Below are 18,331 nucleotides of genomic sequence, written 5' to 3' on the forward strand. Positions count from 1 at the left end.
AAGATACCCATCCATTACTACCAGAAAAACTGTATTGATATGGGGCTATCTGTCTAGCCCATTTTAGTGTTGGCTAAGTTCTAAAATCTTCCTGGAGCTTTTAACTGTGTATTGACAAATGTACTTTTTCTGACTGACAGTCGAATAAAAGGTTGATGATGATACTACCAGAAAAACTCAAGGTCAGGAGAAAAGATAGCAGCCAGTGGCAGACTTTGGGGTCTCAAAATTCAACAGTGCACTGTGCAACACTAAAATTTAGTGCCCCCCCAATCTCTCTCGCTCTGTTCTACAGCATTGGTGTGGTGCAACCCTCCAGTGCTGTTGAAGCAGTCACACTACCCTAAAACTGCCTCTGTAGGTAGGATGGAAAACTATGTTTTATTTTTGTACCACCTTTTACTCTAAGGAGCACAAGGTGGTGTGTGCATGGTTTTCCTCTCTCCTTTTCTCTTCACAACAACCCTATTACACTGAAAGACAGTGACTGGTCGGTCCACTGTCATCCAGTGAGCTTCATGGCTGAGCAGAGATTCGAACCCTGGTCACCCAGGTCATAGTCCAACACTCTGTCCATTGCATCACACTGGCTTTCAAGGTTCCAGTCCCTCCTGGGCAGAGAAGCTAAGTTAGGTTGAGTGTTGTTGTTGGGGCATTTGAACCTTCTAATACCCTCAGTCATATGAGTCTTTCTGAAGAAAGGGTTCAGTAATCTGTGCAGGGGAAAGATGGCAATTAAAAGTGGATTAGTAAATTAAGAAAAGGGTAATAGAAGGCAGGAGTTCACATCCTCTCCATTTGCCAGAAGGAATCAGGTACATGTGGTTTGTGTTATGTGAGTCCTGCATACCACACTTGTGATCAAGTCATAGAATAAAAACATTTCTATGGAGTCTGGAAAATATTTGAAATATTATACTTCAAAATACAGCATCACCTCCAATTATCCAAGTCTCTTAGGCTGCAATCCTATACTCACAGACTCCCACCGAACTCAGTGAAGCTTACTTATGAGTAGGCAGGTATAGGAATGTATTATTCGTTACCCAAGTTCACTTTTTGTTGTCCCTTGAACTAGCTCTCTATATTAAGCACCCCATCCTCTGCCACAGACATCTGGTTATCCATACATTTTGGATGCCTCCCAATGCTCTCTGATAAATGAGAACATACTGTATATACATTACCATTCAATCTATAAAGGTACGTTTTACTGTTGGAAACCACAAACCTGCATATAATTCATTGCATCATTTAAAGTGTCATTAGCAAATGCTAAAGTTTCCCAAAGTTAGTACACACTATCCCAGCTGTGGAAGACAATATATTTGTAAAGCAGCTAGGATTACAATCACAAATAGGTACAAAATGGAAGGTGGAACTGATCCAATGCTAGCTATAAATCCTGTGAAAAACCAACCATCAAAATCCACAGTAGTAGGGGAAATGGCACAACTAGAAGTCATGACACCCATCCCCAGCTCCACCAGTGCTCAATAGCCATGATGACCTAATCAAAGTTCCACAAAAGACAAGCCTAGTCTGCAACCCCAGTTCACATAGTTCTTACCTGGCTAGGTTGGGCTGCAGAATCTTTGATGCTGACCTTCCCATGAAAAACCATTCAAACCCATCCTCCCTGAAGACCTTCCTGGAGATCAGTAGCATCCCTGTGGGAGGAAAAAAAGAAGATGAGCTGAAAGGAGGAAGAAGAATCAACTCACAATGACAAGCTGACTTATTTGTATGGCTTTATATGATGTTGTACAGATTTATTTTCTCTGTTTGTTGACACTATGATTCTTTTTTGTTCTAAATGTGTTTTTGAGTTGTTCTATGTATTACTGTTCATTTGGTATTTTTTTTAAAGCCACTTTCAGCACAATTTCAAGGAGAAGTGGCATATAAATAAATTGATGATGATGGATACTACAGAGGAAAATAATGCTGAGAGCATTAGGGCTGATCTGGATGCACCCTCACAGCATTCAGTCAAAAACTAATAATCCAATATCTGCAGGGCCACAGGTTAGCTACTCCTGTTTTCTTGGATTAAACATGGGGGATGGGATAGCAATCCTGCAAATTTTGCAAGAGAAGCTGGTTGGGTACATGGCTGTTTAATTGTCTAATATTGCCAGCAAGAAACCTTTCCCCAATATCCTTCAAACAGCAGGCTCCCATCTGATTTCACAAATCACTGTCTCAACCACCGTGCTACAGCACTCAAATCTATGTATGTAAAGCTCAGTCTTTCCAAACAGTTTTTTTAAAAAAATATGTTCTCACAGTAGATTGAACCATTTCATGAAGCAGTTGTTATCAGTAAGATGCACCTTAGGAAATGATATGATTTTGAAGGCTCATCTCTCGTTTCCTTGGAACCACTCTTGTATAGTTTATGTATTTTATTTCCAAGACTTATATACAACTAAAATTAAAGCCAGTTGTTAAATCATTAAAACAGACAACATAATTTAAATCCCTCCAAAGGCTTAAGAGAACAGATATATTTTAACCTGGCAACAGAATCCAAAGAAAGCTGAAGCCATCCATGCCTCCAGGGGCAAGACAGTAATATTTTTATCAGATAATGTTTGATTACAAATCAATGTACAGGCAGCGGAGCAGCATATATAATTCTGGTGGAAATCAGGTGCATGCAGAAGAGTTTTTACCAATTAATAGTAGGAAGCAGCATATAGCAAGAGAAGGTGCCTTTTCATGTCACTGCAAGCATCACCCACTAGCAGAACAGCAAGAAATACCCCAATGGTGATTTTAGGGCCTGCAGTGGCTACTACGGGCAGAGGAACTTCAAGAAGTAACTTAGTCTGAAGTCAGTAAATAAGTCAACATTAGGACCTTAAATCGGACCCTGTGGCCTATAGACAACCAGTGTAGATACCACACTTTCCTCCCACTGCCTACCCCCAAAATTGGCTTGGGGGGTATTGAGAGAACTTCTAGAATAGTATGCACAGGGGCTGGGAAGAGAAGAGGGGTCATTCCATCTGGCAAGCTGAAATGGTTGCACTGACAGGACAATTGCCATAGCACTATGTTGAATTCCTTCCATACAATAAAGGACACAATACCTTCCAACTCTATAATTCTATGAAATGCAAGGATTTAGAAACAAAGTCACCACTTTGTACTGGTGGTAGCTGTGCTGTTAGAGTGACCATGCTAGTCAGTATCAACTAGCGATGAATGATCAGCAGAGAGAATGGAACCTGTGGGTTGAAGGGAACAGATCCAGAGAGCCCATTGCCCACAGGATGCTACATCTGGAAATGCTCTTAGACAAATGTGAAGTTTATATCTTCCACATTGCTTTCCAGATCAGCCTTTCTAGCAAGCTACCTGTGATCTTCTCTCACAGGCTCTCAGCTGTGGTAGATTAGTTTAAAACCGATAGGCTAAGCTGGTGCAGAAACAAAAGGATTTCTGGCTTCTTTTCAAGGTTTCATTAAAAAAAAAGGTGTGCAAATATCTTTTTTATGACTTTCACATCAGATGATCTGAATCCCACTACAAAATATTTTTTATAAAAAACCCTGAAGACTGCTTTAAACCAGTTTCAGCTTCCTAAAACTCGGGGGATCACTTACCGTAACTACCTGGATTTGTTAGTATCTGGAAATATACCATAACTTCATTGCCACAACCTAAGATATGTATACTTTTTGCAGGATACAACAGGAATAGGGGTCACTATTCAGGGAGGAAATTACCTACACTTTTACCAGCACATGCAGATAATATACTATATGATAGCTGTCTTCAAATATCAAAAGGGCTGTCACATGGAAGATGGAGCAAGCTAGTTTCCTCCTGCTCTGGAGGGTAGGACACGAACCAATGGCTTCAAGTTACAAGAAAGGAGATTCCGACTAAACATACAGATAAATCTTCTGATGGTAAGAGCTGATTGACAGTGTAACAGACTCCCTTGGGAGGTTGTGGACTCTTCTTCCTCGGATGTTTTTAAGCAGAGGTTGGATGGTTAAATGCTATGGATGCTTCAACTGTGATTCCTGCATTGAAGGGGGTTGGACTAGATGACCCTTGGAGTTCCCTTCCAACTCTATTATTCTAATCTGGTTCTGGCATCTAAACAGCAAATATACTAGCACTTCTAATAAAATTGGATATTTATTTATTTTATAATTTTATATCATGCTTCTCTCCTCAGTACCAGCACCAACTGAAGCTAAGAATCAGGTCACAACTATTTAAAAGTGTGATGGCACCACTATATACTTTTTCTAGAAAGAGGAAATACGAATGAGTTCTCTTTGTTGTTGTTCCTTACAGAATGTTCTCCTGCTGCTCTTTGCAGACATACAGGGCTTCTTTCATACCTCCAAGGTAAAGGTAAAGGGACCTCTGCCCGTTAGGTCCAGTTGCGGACTCTGAGGTTGTGGTGCTCATCTCGCTTTACTGGCTGAGGTAGCAGGTGTACAGCTTCCAGGTCATGTGGCCAGCATGACTAAGCCACTTCTGGCGAACCAGAGCAGCGCATAGAAACGCCTTCCGCCGGAGTGGTAACTATTTATCTACTTGCACTTTGACATGCTCTCGAACTGCTAGGTTGGCAGGAGCAAGGAAAGAGCCACGGGACTCACCCCGTCGTGGGGATTCAAACCACCGACCTTCTGATTGGCAAGCCCTAGGCTCTGTGGTTTAGACCACAGCGCCACCTGCATCCCCACACCTGCAAAGAGCAGCCTAAAAATGACTTGACAGTAAGCACAAACTAGTGTAACAAGCTGCTTTCCTGCCTGCTGTTCAAAAGCAGTCTCTTGAAGATCTGCTGGCTGGGAAGAGTTTCATGTCAAGAAGTAGGTTGGAACACTTCCCTAGCAGTCAATCTACCCATAAAGGCAGTGTTGTGTAGTGGTTGGAGTATGGCCTAGAAGAGCAGGTTCAGAGCCCCACTCACTGGGTGACCTTGGCCAGCTCAGAGTCTCTCAGTCTAACCTACCTCACAGAGTTGTTCTGAAGATAAAATGGAGAGGAGGAGAGCCATTTACAACAACACCTTGAGCTCCTTATGAAAATGACAGCAATTTTAAAATTATAAAAATAATAGCAACAGCAATAAGGAACCACAGTCAGTTCCTTCACAGTGGCCTACAGGTTCAGGCATCAGTCTATTGAAACTAGTGCTGTGTCAAAACCTGTCCTCAAATTTCTCAAAAGTTTTCCTGCCTCATTCTCAGTGGACTTTAGAATTTTAGTGGGTGTTTCAAGACAACCTATCATTTCGGAAGGTACAACAAGGGTCATCTAGTCCAACCCCCAGAAATGAAGGACTCTTTTGCCCAACGTAGGACTCAAACCCATAACCCTGAGATTCGTGCTCTACCGACTAAGCTACCCCATAGAATGGTTTTTTAAAATGAGACACATATTTGGCACACCACCAGCTGAAACTGTTCGTCCTGATCACAGTAGCATCGTTGGAACATGTGAATACTCTCTAATTTAGACTCCCAAGTACAGAACAACAGAGGGCGCTGGGGTGGGCTACCTCTTGTGAAGCCAATTCCAGGGCTGCCTGACAAAGTCATAACTTAAACCCTCAGCATGTGCAAAACTGTGGTGCCTCTGCACAGGCCACAACCCCCTAAGGCTGTCTTGGAGATTGGAGAGGGCTGCGCACTGGCACTGCAAGAACTACAGGTTTTGGTTTGTTGTGCAAATGATGAACCATGGAATTTCCCCCAATAATCTACCCAGAGTCAGTTGAATTCAGTTTTGCCCCCTTCTTGGGTTATTTCAGGGCTTCACATTCCAAAATACCTTTTCATACAGAAATGCCTTCTATAACAAACCGGTAACCTATGTGTCTGATATTCTGTCTGGAGTCCAAATTGACTCAAGATGGTTGATTTCATGCATGTGCCTGGGGCCATCTTCTACGCAGTCCACTTTTAGAAACTGAAGTTGTGGTTTCCTACACCAGAAAAGACAGGGTATACTTAATACTACCAAAAGTTTTCTTTATTAGGTAGTATTAAGTATACCCTGCCTTTTATGGTGTAAATAGTCCCCTAGCCAGCAACTGCTTTGCATCCGGATCACTTGCACACAAAAGGTAAATCTTCAGTACTAACTCTCCCTGTCCCATCTCACATCTTAGGGGATTATCCCACTCTGACTCTATGTACCCCCCTTTATGCAGATGGCCAGCAAATTTATTCACAGCATGGAAAGTCCACACATTTCTGCCTTGAAGCAGAAAAGAATAGACTTTCCATGCAGGCATTTGGAGGTGGAAGATGAGACCAAAATACACCTCCCATTGCAGCATTGTTATTTCCAATTATTGCTGATTCAGTTTAGTATATATCCTAGTAATGTTTGTATCTTTTACTTGAATTGAACTGTGTTGATTTATTTAATTTATACCCCCCCCTTCAAATTTCAACAAAAATCACCACGCAGTTTACATATCCTAACAAAAAGAAACAAAGGTAAGAAATACAGTGCACATTTCACAATCATAACTGATCTGCTTTGTATGTAAAAGGTCCCAGATTCAATCCCTAACATATCCAGGTAGGGGTGGGAGAAAATCCTATCTGAAATCCTGGAGAACAACTGCCAGTCAGTGTAGACAATACTGAGCTAGATAGACGAATGGTCTAACTCAGTATAAGGCAACTTCCTTTAAGTAATATAATTTAACAATAACAAGTATCTTTGAGGAATGTATGTAAATAAAATTTTAGTAGTACAAAAACCTATCATATGCAAAGCATAATCATATAACATATCACAAAAATATCATGACTATTACAAAAAAGCAACACACGTAACAGTGCAATCGCCAAATTCATCTGCATACACATTCACATGACACACTGCTAATTTAAGCATACAACCTCCACATATGCAATCACACTCTCCTTACATCCACATTACTCCATCCACTCAGTTCTCAATTCAAGAAAACATTCAAATGTTCAACTAACCCGGGGTTGTCAACCTGGTCCCTACCGCCCACTAGTGGGTGTTTCAGGATTCTAGGTGGGCAGTAGGGGGTTCTACGGCACAAGCTGAATCCTCCTTCCATCGAATACTGGTGGGCGGTAAGAAAATTTTACCATAAAGAAAGATGCATTAGTGGGTATAAAAAGGTATAAAAAAGGTTGACTACCCCTGAACTAACCAATAATAATGTACAAAAAAAAAAGGTCATAACAGAATTCAAAAGCAGCAGAAAAACAAAATTCCCATTCCCACCCCCATCTCTCCTCTCAACTCAGTATGGACATCTTCCCCGCCTCTCCCCTAGGAAGATTAAGCCCTTACCCACCAACAGGACCTTACATTGTGAGGGGTCAGGTGGACCCACCAGTACACCTGCCACTCACCATCTTCACTGACTTCATTGGCAGATGAATAGACTAAACCTTGTGACTCATACATGGAACATTGGGGGGGGGCAGCAGCTGCGGCATTGGGAAGATGGCTGGGAACCAGTCCATCTGGTGTATTAACTTGTCTTGGGATTGCATGGTAAACGGTTGACTATAAATGCCTATAAGCAAGCAAGCAAACGAAAATGTACTGGATTTGCCTTCACTTTCCAAAGAAATATATATGTTGGTTACTTCATATGACACCTACTTGTCCCTTGCAACTCTTTTTCTGGTGGGAACCCAGAGAGTGGTATTCCTTCTTATTCTGAAAATTGTGGCAGTTTTAACGTGCGAATGTAAAAGTGTTTGAAGCTTGAAGCAGAACACAAGGCAGTTCTACGTTATTGCATATCACTCTGCTTTGTGAGGAGTTGCATTTTGCCTGCATCACTGCTGATGTGGTAGCCATTTTGCTTCCTCCAGTTCCTGCACTGTAGTGGGCACTCCCTAAGGAACCATTACCTAGACATTAGTTACAACTTGTAATTATGCATGGATAGATAGATAGATAGATAGATGGATAGATAAATATATTACTACATATTAGCTTAAAAAGAAAGAGTGCCATCCTGTGACATCATCCAGCAGCATGTTTGGACTAAGTTTGCCTCAGGGATGTACATTTTACCTCAAAGTTTACCTCAGGGATGCACACTTTGCCTCAGAGTTTACCTCAGGGATACACACTTTGCCTCAAAGTTTACCTCAGGGATACACACTTTGCCTCAAAGTTTACCTCAGGGATGCCCACTTTGCCTCAAAATTTACCTCAGGGATGCACACTTTGCCTCAAAGTTTACTTCAGGGACATGCCATCCTTTTGCCATTCAAATGGTGAAGATGTTTTAAAATAGGCCCAATTGTTTAACCACCATCATTGTTTGAAATGTAACATTTGTTTTTTAAAGTGCAGACTCTTTTCAGCCAGCCCAAAGCCACCAGCTCCAGAAGCTGAGACTGAACCTCACCGAGCCCATTTAATTAATATCCCTCGCTGTGGCCTAATTCTCTCTTCAACATGTGGCTGTCATTTGCCTGTCATCACAACTGATTTACAATGGGGTTTAATTAAATCCTACGTACATTATTCAGCATTCTCCAAAGGCAGCGCCAAAGCGTCCAAGGGTATTTAAAATGTCACCTGCTGAGACATATCATCTCCCCCTAAATAAATATGACAGTGATCAAACTTTGGCTAATTACAGTGACTTCATTATTTGTTTGTATGTTTTAATATTTAATTGCTTTCGTGTTCATCCAATTATGAAGCAACAGCAAATAGAAATTAACTTTTGATCAGCATGTTCCCAGCCCTGCTAATCAGCACTTCAAAGCCCACACACAATAGGAGGTCATGCAATCTGAGGGAGCTCAACCTTATGCGAATGGATCAGCCTATTTTATTTTATTTTATTTTATTATTATTGTGGGGTGGGGAGAGAGATTCACCTTTCCCAGACAGCGCCTGCCTCCCTTGGACACTGCTTCCTACAAGCCTTCTTGTACTGGTTTTGCCATACAGCTGTGTATATTGTTTGCAACTTGATTCACGTGTTGCCTTTTAGAGGCACGCAGCTGCAAAGTTTATTTCCCCAATGCAACTAAGCTTCCGGCGCTCCAGTCTCGCAGCGGAATGCAGATGCCAAGAGCAAAAACCCCGGGACACCAGAGAGGTCGTGCACGTGAGTGCAGGTGAATGCAACAGGGCAGAGTTTGCGAGCTTTGAGCAGCAAAGTAGCAAATAGTGCCTTCAGACTCTGAAACCCCGCGCGATCCCCTCCCCTCCCCTCTACACCCCCTGCTGCCGACTCCACCCATGTGGAATGGAAAACAAGAGGCAACTTGAGGCAACCAATGAACGAAGCAAAGGAAAAGCGCCTGTTGCCAGGCGATGCCAGCTGAAAGGAGAACGTGAAGAACTAGGGGAGCCCGATGAACTCGGAAAGCCAAACTCCTGTAAGTTTTGAGCAGTATTGATTGCTAAGTTTTCTGTACAAAAATATCTTTTTCGTTCAGAACTGGGTGGTGGCTCACCGTATTGTTGCATTTTAGAGAAAGTATTCTAATTGCTTTCTGCTAATACATTGAGTGTGTATGTATGTGTTTATGAGGTGTTGCAACAGCTAACTGCCTGGATGCAGTCCCTAAAGGACGCAGGGTAGGCTTATAGAGAGCTAGTAAAACCACTCTTATGTATGCTATCTGAGATTCCCCTACTAAAATATCAGTATTAACAGCTCAGGATAAGCATTTTACTTCCAAAAGCAATATTTAAGTTTGCTTCCAAACAGCTTGTTTATTAAGCATTCTCCCTGATTTGTTTGCAGGGAAGTTATAGGACATTGCCTGAAGCAATTTTTATCCCACACTTTCCCAGTGTATTTTCCCATCAGTTTCTCTATTGCAAGAAGTCTGGGGTTTTTTGGGGGGCGGGGAACAGTCTTTTGTGCAATCACACAATCTGAATTTGCCAGAATGGTGTTGAATCCCAGTCTAAAAGTATTAAAAATGTAAGCATGGTGGGTGGGGGGTAAAATTGGGTTGTTTCATTTTCTAAAGAAGAGTTCTGTAAAACTAAACAGAACAGCTTGCAGACTATAAGCAATGGTAGTTGGTGCGTAATATAAAACATGCCTGGTTGGATCCAGGATTACCCTTCTATGAGCAAGAGGTACTGAGACCCAGGGGAGGCTCCAGCTGGAGGAAGAGGGGAAGCCAAGTTTTTGCAATTCCTCCGTCACCCTGAAGTCTCCCACACCACCTCCCATACTGCTTTGGAGGGAACCCCAAACCCCCAAAGCAAATTTTCAGAGGGGCTGCATGGGAAAGGGAATTGACAAAATTTGCCATACCCCTTTTCCCCCAGAGAGTATCCTGTTAGCAGAGTTCCATTCCCATAAATTCTGGACCAAAGCCACTAACTTTGTAAAAACAGCAACCTCAAAGTGGTTTACAATCAAGCAGTGTACAGTATAAATTTTATGAAATAAATAAAATATTGGTGAAAATGTGTCATGTTGCAGCCTAACCCTGAAAATATTGGAATGAAATGCAATAATTGTCTCAATGTTTATGGGCATGTTGCTTCAACTTGCAACACAATCCTTAACATATCTACTCAGAATTAAGTAGTAGATAGGTAGCCGTGTTGGTCTGCCATAGTCAAAATAAAAAAATTCCTTCCAGTAGCACCTTAAAGACCAACTAAGTTAGTTCTTGGTATGAGCTTTCGTGTGCATGCACACTTCTTCAGATACACTGTATCTGAAGAAGTGTGCATGCACACGAAAGCTCATACCAAGAACTAACTTAGTTGGTCTTTAAGGTGCTACTGGAAGGAATTTACTCAGAATTAAGTTCTCTTGATGAGGCTTCCTCCTGGCTACATGAAGTTAGGATTGCTGCCCAATCAACAGCTCCAACTTTCTTGAAGAGCTTCTAGGAAAAGAGAATAAGGATAATGGGCCAAGCTTCCATTCTTCATTCCCTAGAGTGGTTTTTCAGAAAGTCAAGTAACCATTACCTTCTTTCCCTTCTGAATTGGCAACTGGGCTACCAGGTGACACTCACATAGAGGCTGGGTTTGAGCTAGAGGACTCTCAATCTCAGTCTCTGCTATAACTCCCCTCACCCAGCACATGGAAAACATTGTCAAAATGAAAAACTAAGGTGTGTTTGGGGAGTGGAGTAGGAACTTGAGCAAAATTGGGCAGGAATCTAGGATGCTGTTGACAGTTCTTTTTTGCAAAGCCCATCTTCAGTTTTTCATCTGACAGAATGTCTCCCACGTGTGTTTCCTTGCAGAGGAAAGGTTGTTCCAGTGGAATTCTCCATTAGTGTCAGCAAGACCACATTCATAATTACAATGTATGCTTAGCAGTTGTGGGAGCTTTTTCTAACTGCATTCCTGTTTCCAGTTTCTCCATAGGAAGCCAGTGTTTTACCGGGTTAGTTGCAGCTGAGGATGAGAATGGAAAGGTGTGATTGAAGGGCACTTCCTAGTCTTTAGGAGTAGTCAGTCACCAAGCTATTGAGTCAGTCTGATCATCAGCTTTTTATGGGTCTCATGCTTAAATGCCATAAATCCTTCAGCAAATTTTGAAAGCATGTCTTTCCCCTGAGAATGAAAACAGAATGGATACTGTCCCTGCCACAGTAATTTAAACACACACACACTACTGTTAGACAAGAAATAGTGTGTGAGAAAAAGAGAAAGGGAGGGAGGGAGGGGTGGGTGGGTGGGTAGGAGGAGAAGGGGGAGCTGTTACTGCAATGTTATTTGGTCACTCTAATTACCAATAATAGCACCTACTGGCATGCCCAACCACAATCAACTCATTTTTAAAGCTATATAATAATGTTTAGGATAGGAAATTAATTTTCATAGCCACTGCAGCTGATTTACTTGTGCTGTAATTTAGATTTATTACAAATTAAATTCCCCCAAGTCAAGTGTTTGACTTGAAGAAGCACCACTTTAATAAAAGGGGGAAATGCATTGCCATAGCCAGGAGATGCAGATAATGGCCATATCTGCACTATACATTTAAAGCGATGTCTCTCCTGAAAGAATCCTGGAAACTGTAGTTTGCTCAGGGTGCTGTGAATGGTAGCTCTCTGAGGGATAGACTGCAGTTCACAGGATTCTTTTTTGGGGGGGGATCATGTGCTTTAAATGTCAATGTGGAGGTGATGTATTTTGGGTGCTGTCCAAACCTCAGTGTACCCATTGAATACATCCCCCCCCCGAAGGGTTTGCTCTGGGGTTTGTGCATAACAGAAGGGTCTGCTAATGTTCCCGTGCCCCCCCCTCATTTCCCCATACATATATAATGTAATTGGCTCCTTCTCTCTTCTCTGTGCCTCTTCCTAGGAACAGAATTACCGTCAAGAAAGGAGAAGAGTAGGGGAAGCCGTGGGTTAAACCACAGAATCAGAAGGTTGGCAGTAAAGTAAAGAGCGTTTCTATGCACTGCTCTGGTTCGCCAGAAGCAGCTTAGCATGCTGGCCACATGACCCGGAAGCTGTATGCCGGCTTCCTCGGCCAATAAAGCGAGATGAGCACCACAACCCCAGAGTTGGTCATGACTGGACCTAATGGTCAGGGGTCCCTTTACCCTTTACCTTTACTTTCTGTCTTGGGATCTTTTGAATGATTTATTCACACATAATTGATCTGGTTTGCCGCTATGAGAACAGAATGCTGAACTATGGTAGATAAGTCTTTGGTTTGATGCTGCAGGGCTCTTTTGTTCTTATGGACCTTAAACTAATCCAGCAAGGCAATTCTTTTATTTTCTTTTTGAAATGCTGGAGAAGGTTTTTAATGCTGGTGATTATTTTGATTGGATTCAGTCTATTCCCAGCACTGTGCCGCTTTGTACCAAGTTTAAAATCATGCAAGTTTCCATCACATATCACCTGTCCTGAAGTCATTTTGTGGTGAGAATATGGCCATGTAAGTTGAAACCAGGCCTCTTCATATGGGGTAGCAGCTCAACTTTGAGTGGTAGGGCACTGGGCAGTTGACAACAGATCCAAAATTTCTGCCCCCAAGAAAGCTAATCCAGATTTTCTAGATAATTGGAACTATTGTTTGCCACGAGGCAATGGTGGACTGTTATTTGACAAATGCTAGTCTAACTTGGGTCTGTGGAGATAGTTAAATAGTTCTTTGGAACCAGGCCCCATCTGTATTCACTTCAAACTACCTGAGTAGTCTTTGATTGGTTACCTGGGTTAGAGAGCTGTGAACGTGATTCTAAAAGAAGTTTCCTTTTTGGATTGGATTATTTGGGTGGTTTGTTAGGCCTTTGCCTCATTTCTTGAGTCTGCAATGTGTTTTTCTGTTCTTGCTATTCCCCATTCTCTCCATTCACCTTTGTCCTGTTTCATCTAACTTGGTTTGTAAGCAGTCTAAGCATGGGCATGTATCTAGCAAACCATCACCATTGCATTAGTATGAAGTAAAGACTAATTCCAGTGGTAGTAATAACACAGTAAGCAACTGGCAAAAGCATAGTTATATTATGCATTTTTATGAACAAGTTAAGCTTGAGGAAGTTCCTGTATGTTTTCATCCAGACAGGATCTGTCTTTGCCATTGACAAATGTAGAGAAGAAATCTTAAAGCTATCAGTGTCTATATTAAGATTTGATGCTGCATTCAAGAAGTAACTTTTTAAGAACGATGCATTTTCTTGAGCCCATTTCACTGGCATCCAGGACCCTATCTTCACCTGCCCTTGAATTCCTTCTTGTCCTAATGAAGCTCAGCAATCCATTCATAGACCCCATAGTTAGACAACTCTGTGCTCTATCCTTTGATTACTTTCACTTGGAAGCATGAACTGCCTCTGTGTTCAGACATTTGAACTGATTTCAGGTGATATGAAAGTGGTTTGTAGTGATGACTGTTTCACACATGGAAGACCTCCATTGATATTGATTGATATTGCAATCATCCAGTGATAAACATGTATCTGTGAACTCACTTATGCTAAGCCTTCATCAAGCATTAGTGAGGGGCTTCATGTAGACTCTCCAGAAACATAGCATGAATGTTAACAATCAGCAGAGGCAGAAAAGTACTTTTAAGGAAGACTTGTGGGAGGAAAGGACAGTTGTATATGTTAAAGAATTCATGAATCCTCATTTCAGTGGTAGGGGCTTTCATCGTTCCCTCTATTTAATATCATTTTGCTTATGTATGTATCTGTTTTCAGCCATCTGACTTTAGTCCATTGATGACTGATGACGTGCCCAGTTGAGTCGCAGTCTTTTGACATGTGTAAAGAGTCCCGGTCCCAGAAAGGCTGAGCACTCTAGGTTAAAATTTGCTTTCTTACTAGTGAGGAGGTCAGGGAGCTGTCCAGCAAGGCTAAGGAATAGTAGGTCCTGCAAGGTTGCTGAATCAGCAGGGGAGCTGTCCAGCTAAGGAGTTGGAAGTAGCACTCCACATCTAGGAGCTGGACTGAAGGAGGTGTTGCATCAGCAACATTCAGGCAGTGCATGAGAGGTTTTATAGTGGTTTTGTTCCTTCTGGAGCATCAGAGGGACCTTACTGTGGTGTATTATTGGAATTAGAGGTTTTCCTTTTACATAGTGTTCAGAGATGGAATGCCTCATGCTACCAGATTTGTGCTGCATCTTTTGGTCTGAGTATTGGAAATTTGTGTTTGCCATCCTTCGTATTTCTGTCTCAACACAAATCTACAGAAGTCTGTTCTTCAAATATACCTTTGTTTACACCATGTTTTTCTTTTATTTCAGTATGACTGCAATCATAATTTGTTTCATATACTTCTTGATGTGTATTCAACAATAATAATTCTTCAGCTGCAGCTAAATTTTCAGTCTTTTTGGGATGAAATAGTTGTACAACTTTTGCTTTAAGCTAAGTAGAATCCCATGTCTTCTGTGTATTGTTTGCCGGCCCTTTCAAGTGACTCTCAGCCACCAAGAACCACTTAATACAGGAAAATGGGTCTTTCAAGATCCTCACCTGAGTTGCTTTGAGACTGGGTATCCCATATATTTCATGCACCCTTTTCCATATTGCTTTATAGGCATCCCCCCCCCATCAGTTGTAATGCTGATTTAAATACAGTTCATCCAAATAGCCTGGAGAACACACACACACACACACACACACAAATTCTGGTGATGTGAAGGTGGGAATCATAGGGCTTCTTTTACCAATGTCTATTATACTGATAAAAGAAAATCTGAATAAATGAAGTTGTGGGAATTTGAAATCAGAGTTTTAAAGAGAGAGAAATCAGAAAAAATGGATATTGGACAAATATTTACATTATTCACTTGGCTTTAAGATTATCAGCATATGATTTCAGCTGGTGCAGAGGTCCCTAAGTACCAGGATGCTGATTCTTGGAAGTGTGTATCGAATTAGCATTTTATGTTAGAACCCAGTGTCATTCAATGAGGCTGAATGGTGGAAGATTCAGGACAGAAAAAAAGGAAGTACTTCTTCATACAACACATAGCTAATCTATGAAATTTGGTACCACAGGATGTAGTGGTGGCTGCCAAAGTAGAGAACTTTAAAGGGGAATTAGGCAAATTCATGGAGAACAAGGCTGTCTATTAGTCATGATGCTCCATTTTCTGAGACAGTATGGGCCATATTCAACCAACCAGCTGTGTTGGCAGAAGCCAGTGCAAGCATTCCTGCTACAGCAATGGGAATTCCTCCTTATCCTACCCCCATATATGTCCCATGGCATTGCTTTGAGAAGTTGTAGGAACCACCAGAATAGATAGAGAGCAGCACAAGGAGCATGAGAGGGGGCGGATATAATGCAAGCTTATATTCAGCATAGTACTATCTAAGTTCCTGTTGCTGGAACAGAACAGAATGCTGGAACAGACAGGGGTCTGGTCTAATCCAGCAGGGTTCTTCTTCTGTTCTTATGCTGTTTGTAAACTTAGTCAGAAGAAAGTAAAGTAAGTGGGACATTGATCTGACTTGAAAAAGTTTTTCATTCTTTACCCAGGAAGTCAAGAAAGGTTTCTCAAGTCAAAAGCCTTTAGAAATTCACTGCCTTTCCAAAATCTGTCTGTGTAAGGAGACAGAGAGTAGATAAAACATTTGCCATTTGTGTAGAGTGGATAAAACATTTTACCAATTTTCTCAAGAGAGAAATGAACTTCTGAAAAGTTATGCAGAAACCTGGCTGTGCAGTTCCCACTTTAAAGGCCAGTTGCAGACTCTCTAATAGTCACGATGAGTGGCATCTTCCTTGATCCTCTCTATCACCTAAAGTTATTTAAAAGTTATTTAAAATAGATAGCCCTCACATTTTGAAGGAAAACATGCATATGGACTAGGTTCCCAAAAACCCTGCCAGCTACTTCTGCACACAGATTGGGATTTGGCAAATAAATTTGGAAGCCGAAGGGACTGTCAAAAGCAGCTTATGATAGGGCATGGCAACACACAACTCCCATTGAGTATGCCCAATACCTAAGGTAGTCCTTTGAATCCTGGCCATTATATCCTGCTGACCATGAAGTTCAAAAAGCCTTCTGAGAAGGAATTTTGCAAATCTGCTGCTTGACAGATGTCTGTCTTCTGAGCAGGCCCGTTTGTCACATCACAAAAAAATAAAAAACAACAATTTGCAGTTTGAGTTGGGGAGGCAAAGAGGGGAACTTGTATTGAGGACTCACAAGACTTCTTACATTACCCTTTGGTGCATATTTATTGAACAATCTGAGTGATTATTGGTAGGAGGCATGGGTTTGTGACTAGACAGGAAGAATGAATAAACTACCCCCACCTTTAATTTCAAAAAGAGCCTTGTTTTCAATTTCTACGTAGCTCAGCCCCACTATCATATGCTACATATGTTGGGGCCATTCATGTTTCTTTTCAAACGTGAGTTAGGATTGTTTGCATTTTAATCACCCCTTTAGAACCCTGTTCCCCCCTTTCAAGTTTTGCCCTAGGCACGAAAGCTTGTTGGACAACTGAATAGCCTGACTATATAAAGCTCAGAAAAGACTGAAAAAGTAGGAAGAGGCAGCAGTGACTCCCTGCCCCCCCCAAAAAAACTTGGAAATTGTATGAAACATATCAAGAGGAGACAGTTTCTCATTAGTTCCCCTATACCTGGGAGAAGAAGGCCTTTTAGCAGGGTCCTTATGCATTTTACATTTACCAACTGTCCCAATAGCAGATCAAGGCAAATAAGGTGCAATGGATGGAATGAGGTCTAGGTGTTTTCCCAACCCCCTGATCTCAATTGTGCAAAAGTGATATGAACTTTCAGGACTTTGCTACTCACAAACTTTGAAAGTGGCATCGGGCATTGCCCCATCAGACCAGCCAGTGCCCCTTCACAACCTAATAAATTTTTTGTCCACATCATCTTGCACCACAATGCCACCACAAGAATCCAGTGGCCCGGGTGGCATTGGAGATGGCCAGCTGCCTGCTTCCTTGAAGTGCTGCACTTGAGAAAAAGCCCTTTTTAGAAAGGAGCCGTTTCATCTCATTCTTTTATTTCCCAATCAGTCCCAGGGCTTCCTTGCTGCAGCCTCAAAAACACACACACACAACAGTTTCCAGTGGGTGTAATTCAATTCCGAGAAAACAAAATAACCACCTGCGCATGTGGCTGGGATTCCCTCCCCCCACCCCCGCCAGTCCGCTCTCTCACACTGCCCGTCTTCACCTATTAAAAAAAAAAATCTATAAGAGAGAAGCCGAAGAAGGGAACTTGATGAGAAATTCGTATGCCAGCCTTCCCACCATTGTAATTTCATTCCGTCTTTGTAATTGTCTGATATTACATTGTTCCCTGCCGGAAGATTAATTAGCTAGTCTTACCCTCCAACATACCATCCCTCTGAAACCCTCAAGGAAGCTGGCGTGGTGCCAAGTCTTACGTATTTGCTATGCAGGCTGGCAGCTGCTTCTCTTCTCCCTTAACAACAGTTGCTGTGCCAACTGACCCCCTTTTCCCCTCCCTCCCCCCATTGCTCCCCTACCCTGCACCAAAGGAGGTAGCTAAGTTTTAATGGCAAAGGCTTCTTGGTGGGGGTGGAAAGAGGAGGGGAAAGGGGGAAAATAATAATAGTAATAATAATAATAATAATAATATTTTTTTAATAAAAGACCCGCGCGCGCACACAACCCGAAAGTCTGATTGGCATAATTACTCACACTCATTAAGTATGGCTGCACTGCATATGCAAATCGAGCGAGTCAAGTGCACAAGGCGCGTCAAAGCTGCTGGAGCACCAATAATGCCTTTCAGATTCCTCAGTCCTGTCTAGCGTTGTTGGGAAGAATGCGAGCGAGATGGCATCTTGCAGGGATGGTGTGCCGGACTGACAGAAAACAGCCTTTGCATTCAAGCTCAAGACCT

General features: G+C 42.0%; 1 protein-coding gene across 7 annotated transcripts in view; it reads right to left on the minus strand.

The window, feature by feature from the left end:
- TNRC6C (trinucleotide repeat containing adaptor 6C) overlaps positions 1 to 18,246 on the minus strand; it is a 429,627-nt gene extending 411,381 nt beyond the window's left edge. For 2 of the 7 annotated variants that reach the window (XM_083487411.1, XM_083487406.1), the window contains exons 1-2: positions 18,127 to 18,144; positions 1,571 to 1,670 (exon numbers count right to left, since the gene is read on the minus strand). In XM_083487411.1, the coding sequence (XP_083343537.1) occupies positions 1,571 to 1,624 (54 nt within the window). In that variant the 5' untranslated portion in view covers positions 1,625 to 1,670; positions 18,127 to 18,144. Of the gene's footprint in view, positions 1 to 1,570; positions 1,671 to 18,126 lie in introns of those variants that run through there. The other 5 variants (XM_083487413.1, XM_083487412.1, XM_083487409.1 and 2 more) reach the window with 3 other exon arrangements.
- Between the last annotated feature and the right edge of the window lie 85 nt (positions 18,247 to 18,331).

The sequence above is a fragment of the Podarcis liolepis genome (genome assembly GCF_965112155.1).
Source record: "Podarcis liolepis genome assembly, chromosome: 2".
NCBI lineage: Eukaryota > Metazoa > Chordata > Lepidosauria > Squamata > Lacertidae > Podarcis > Podarcis liolepis.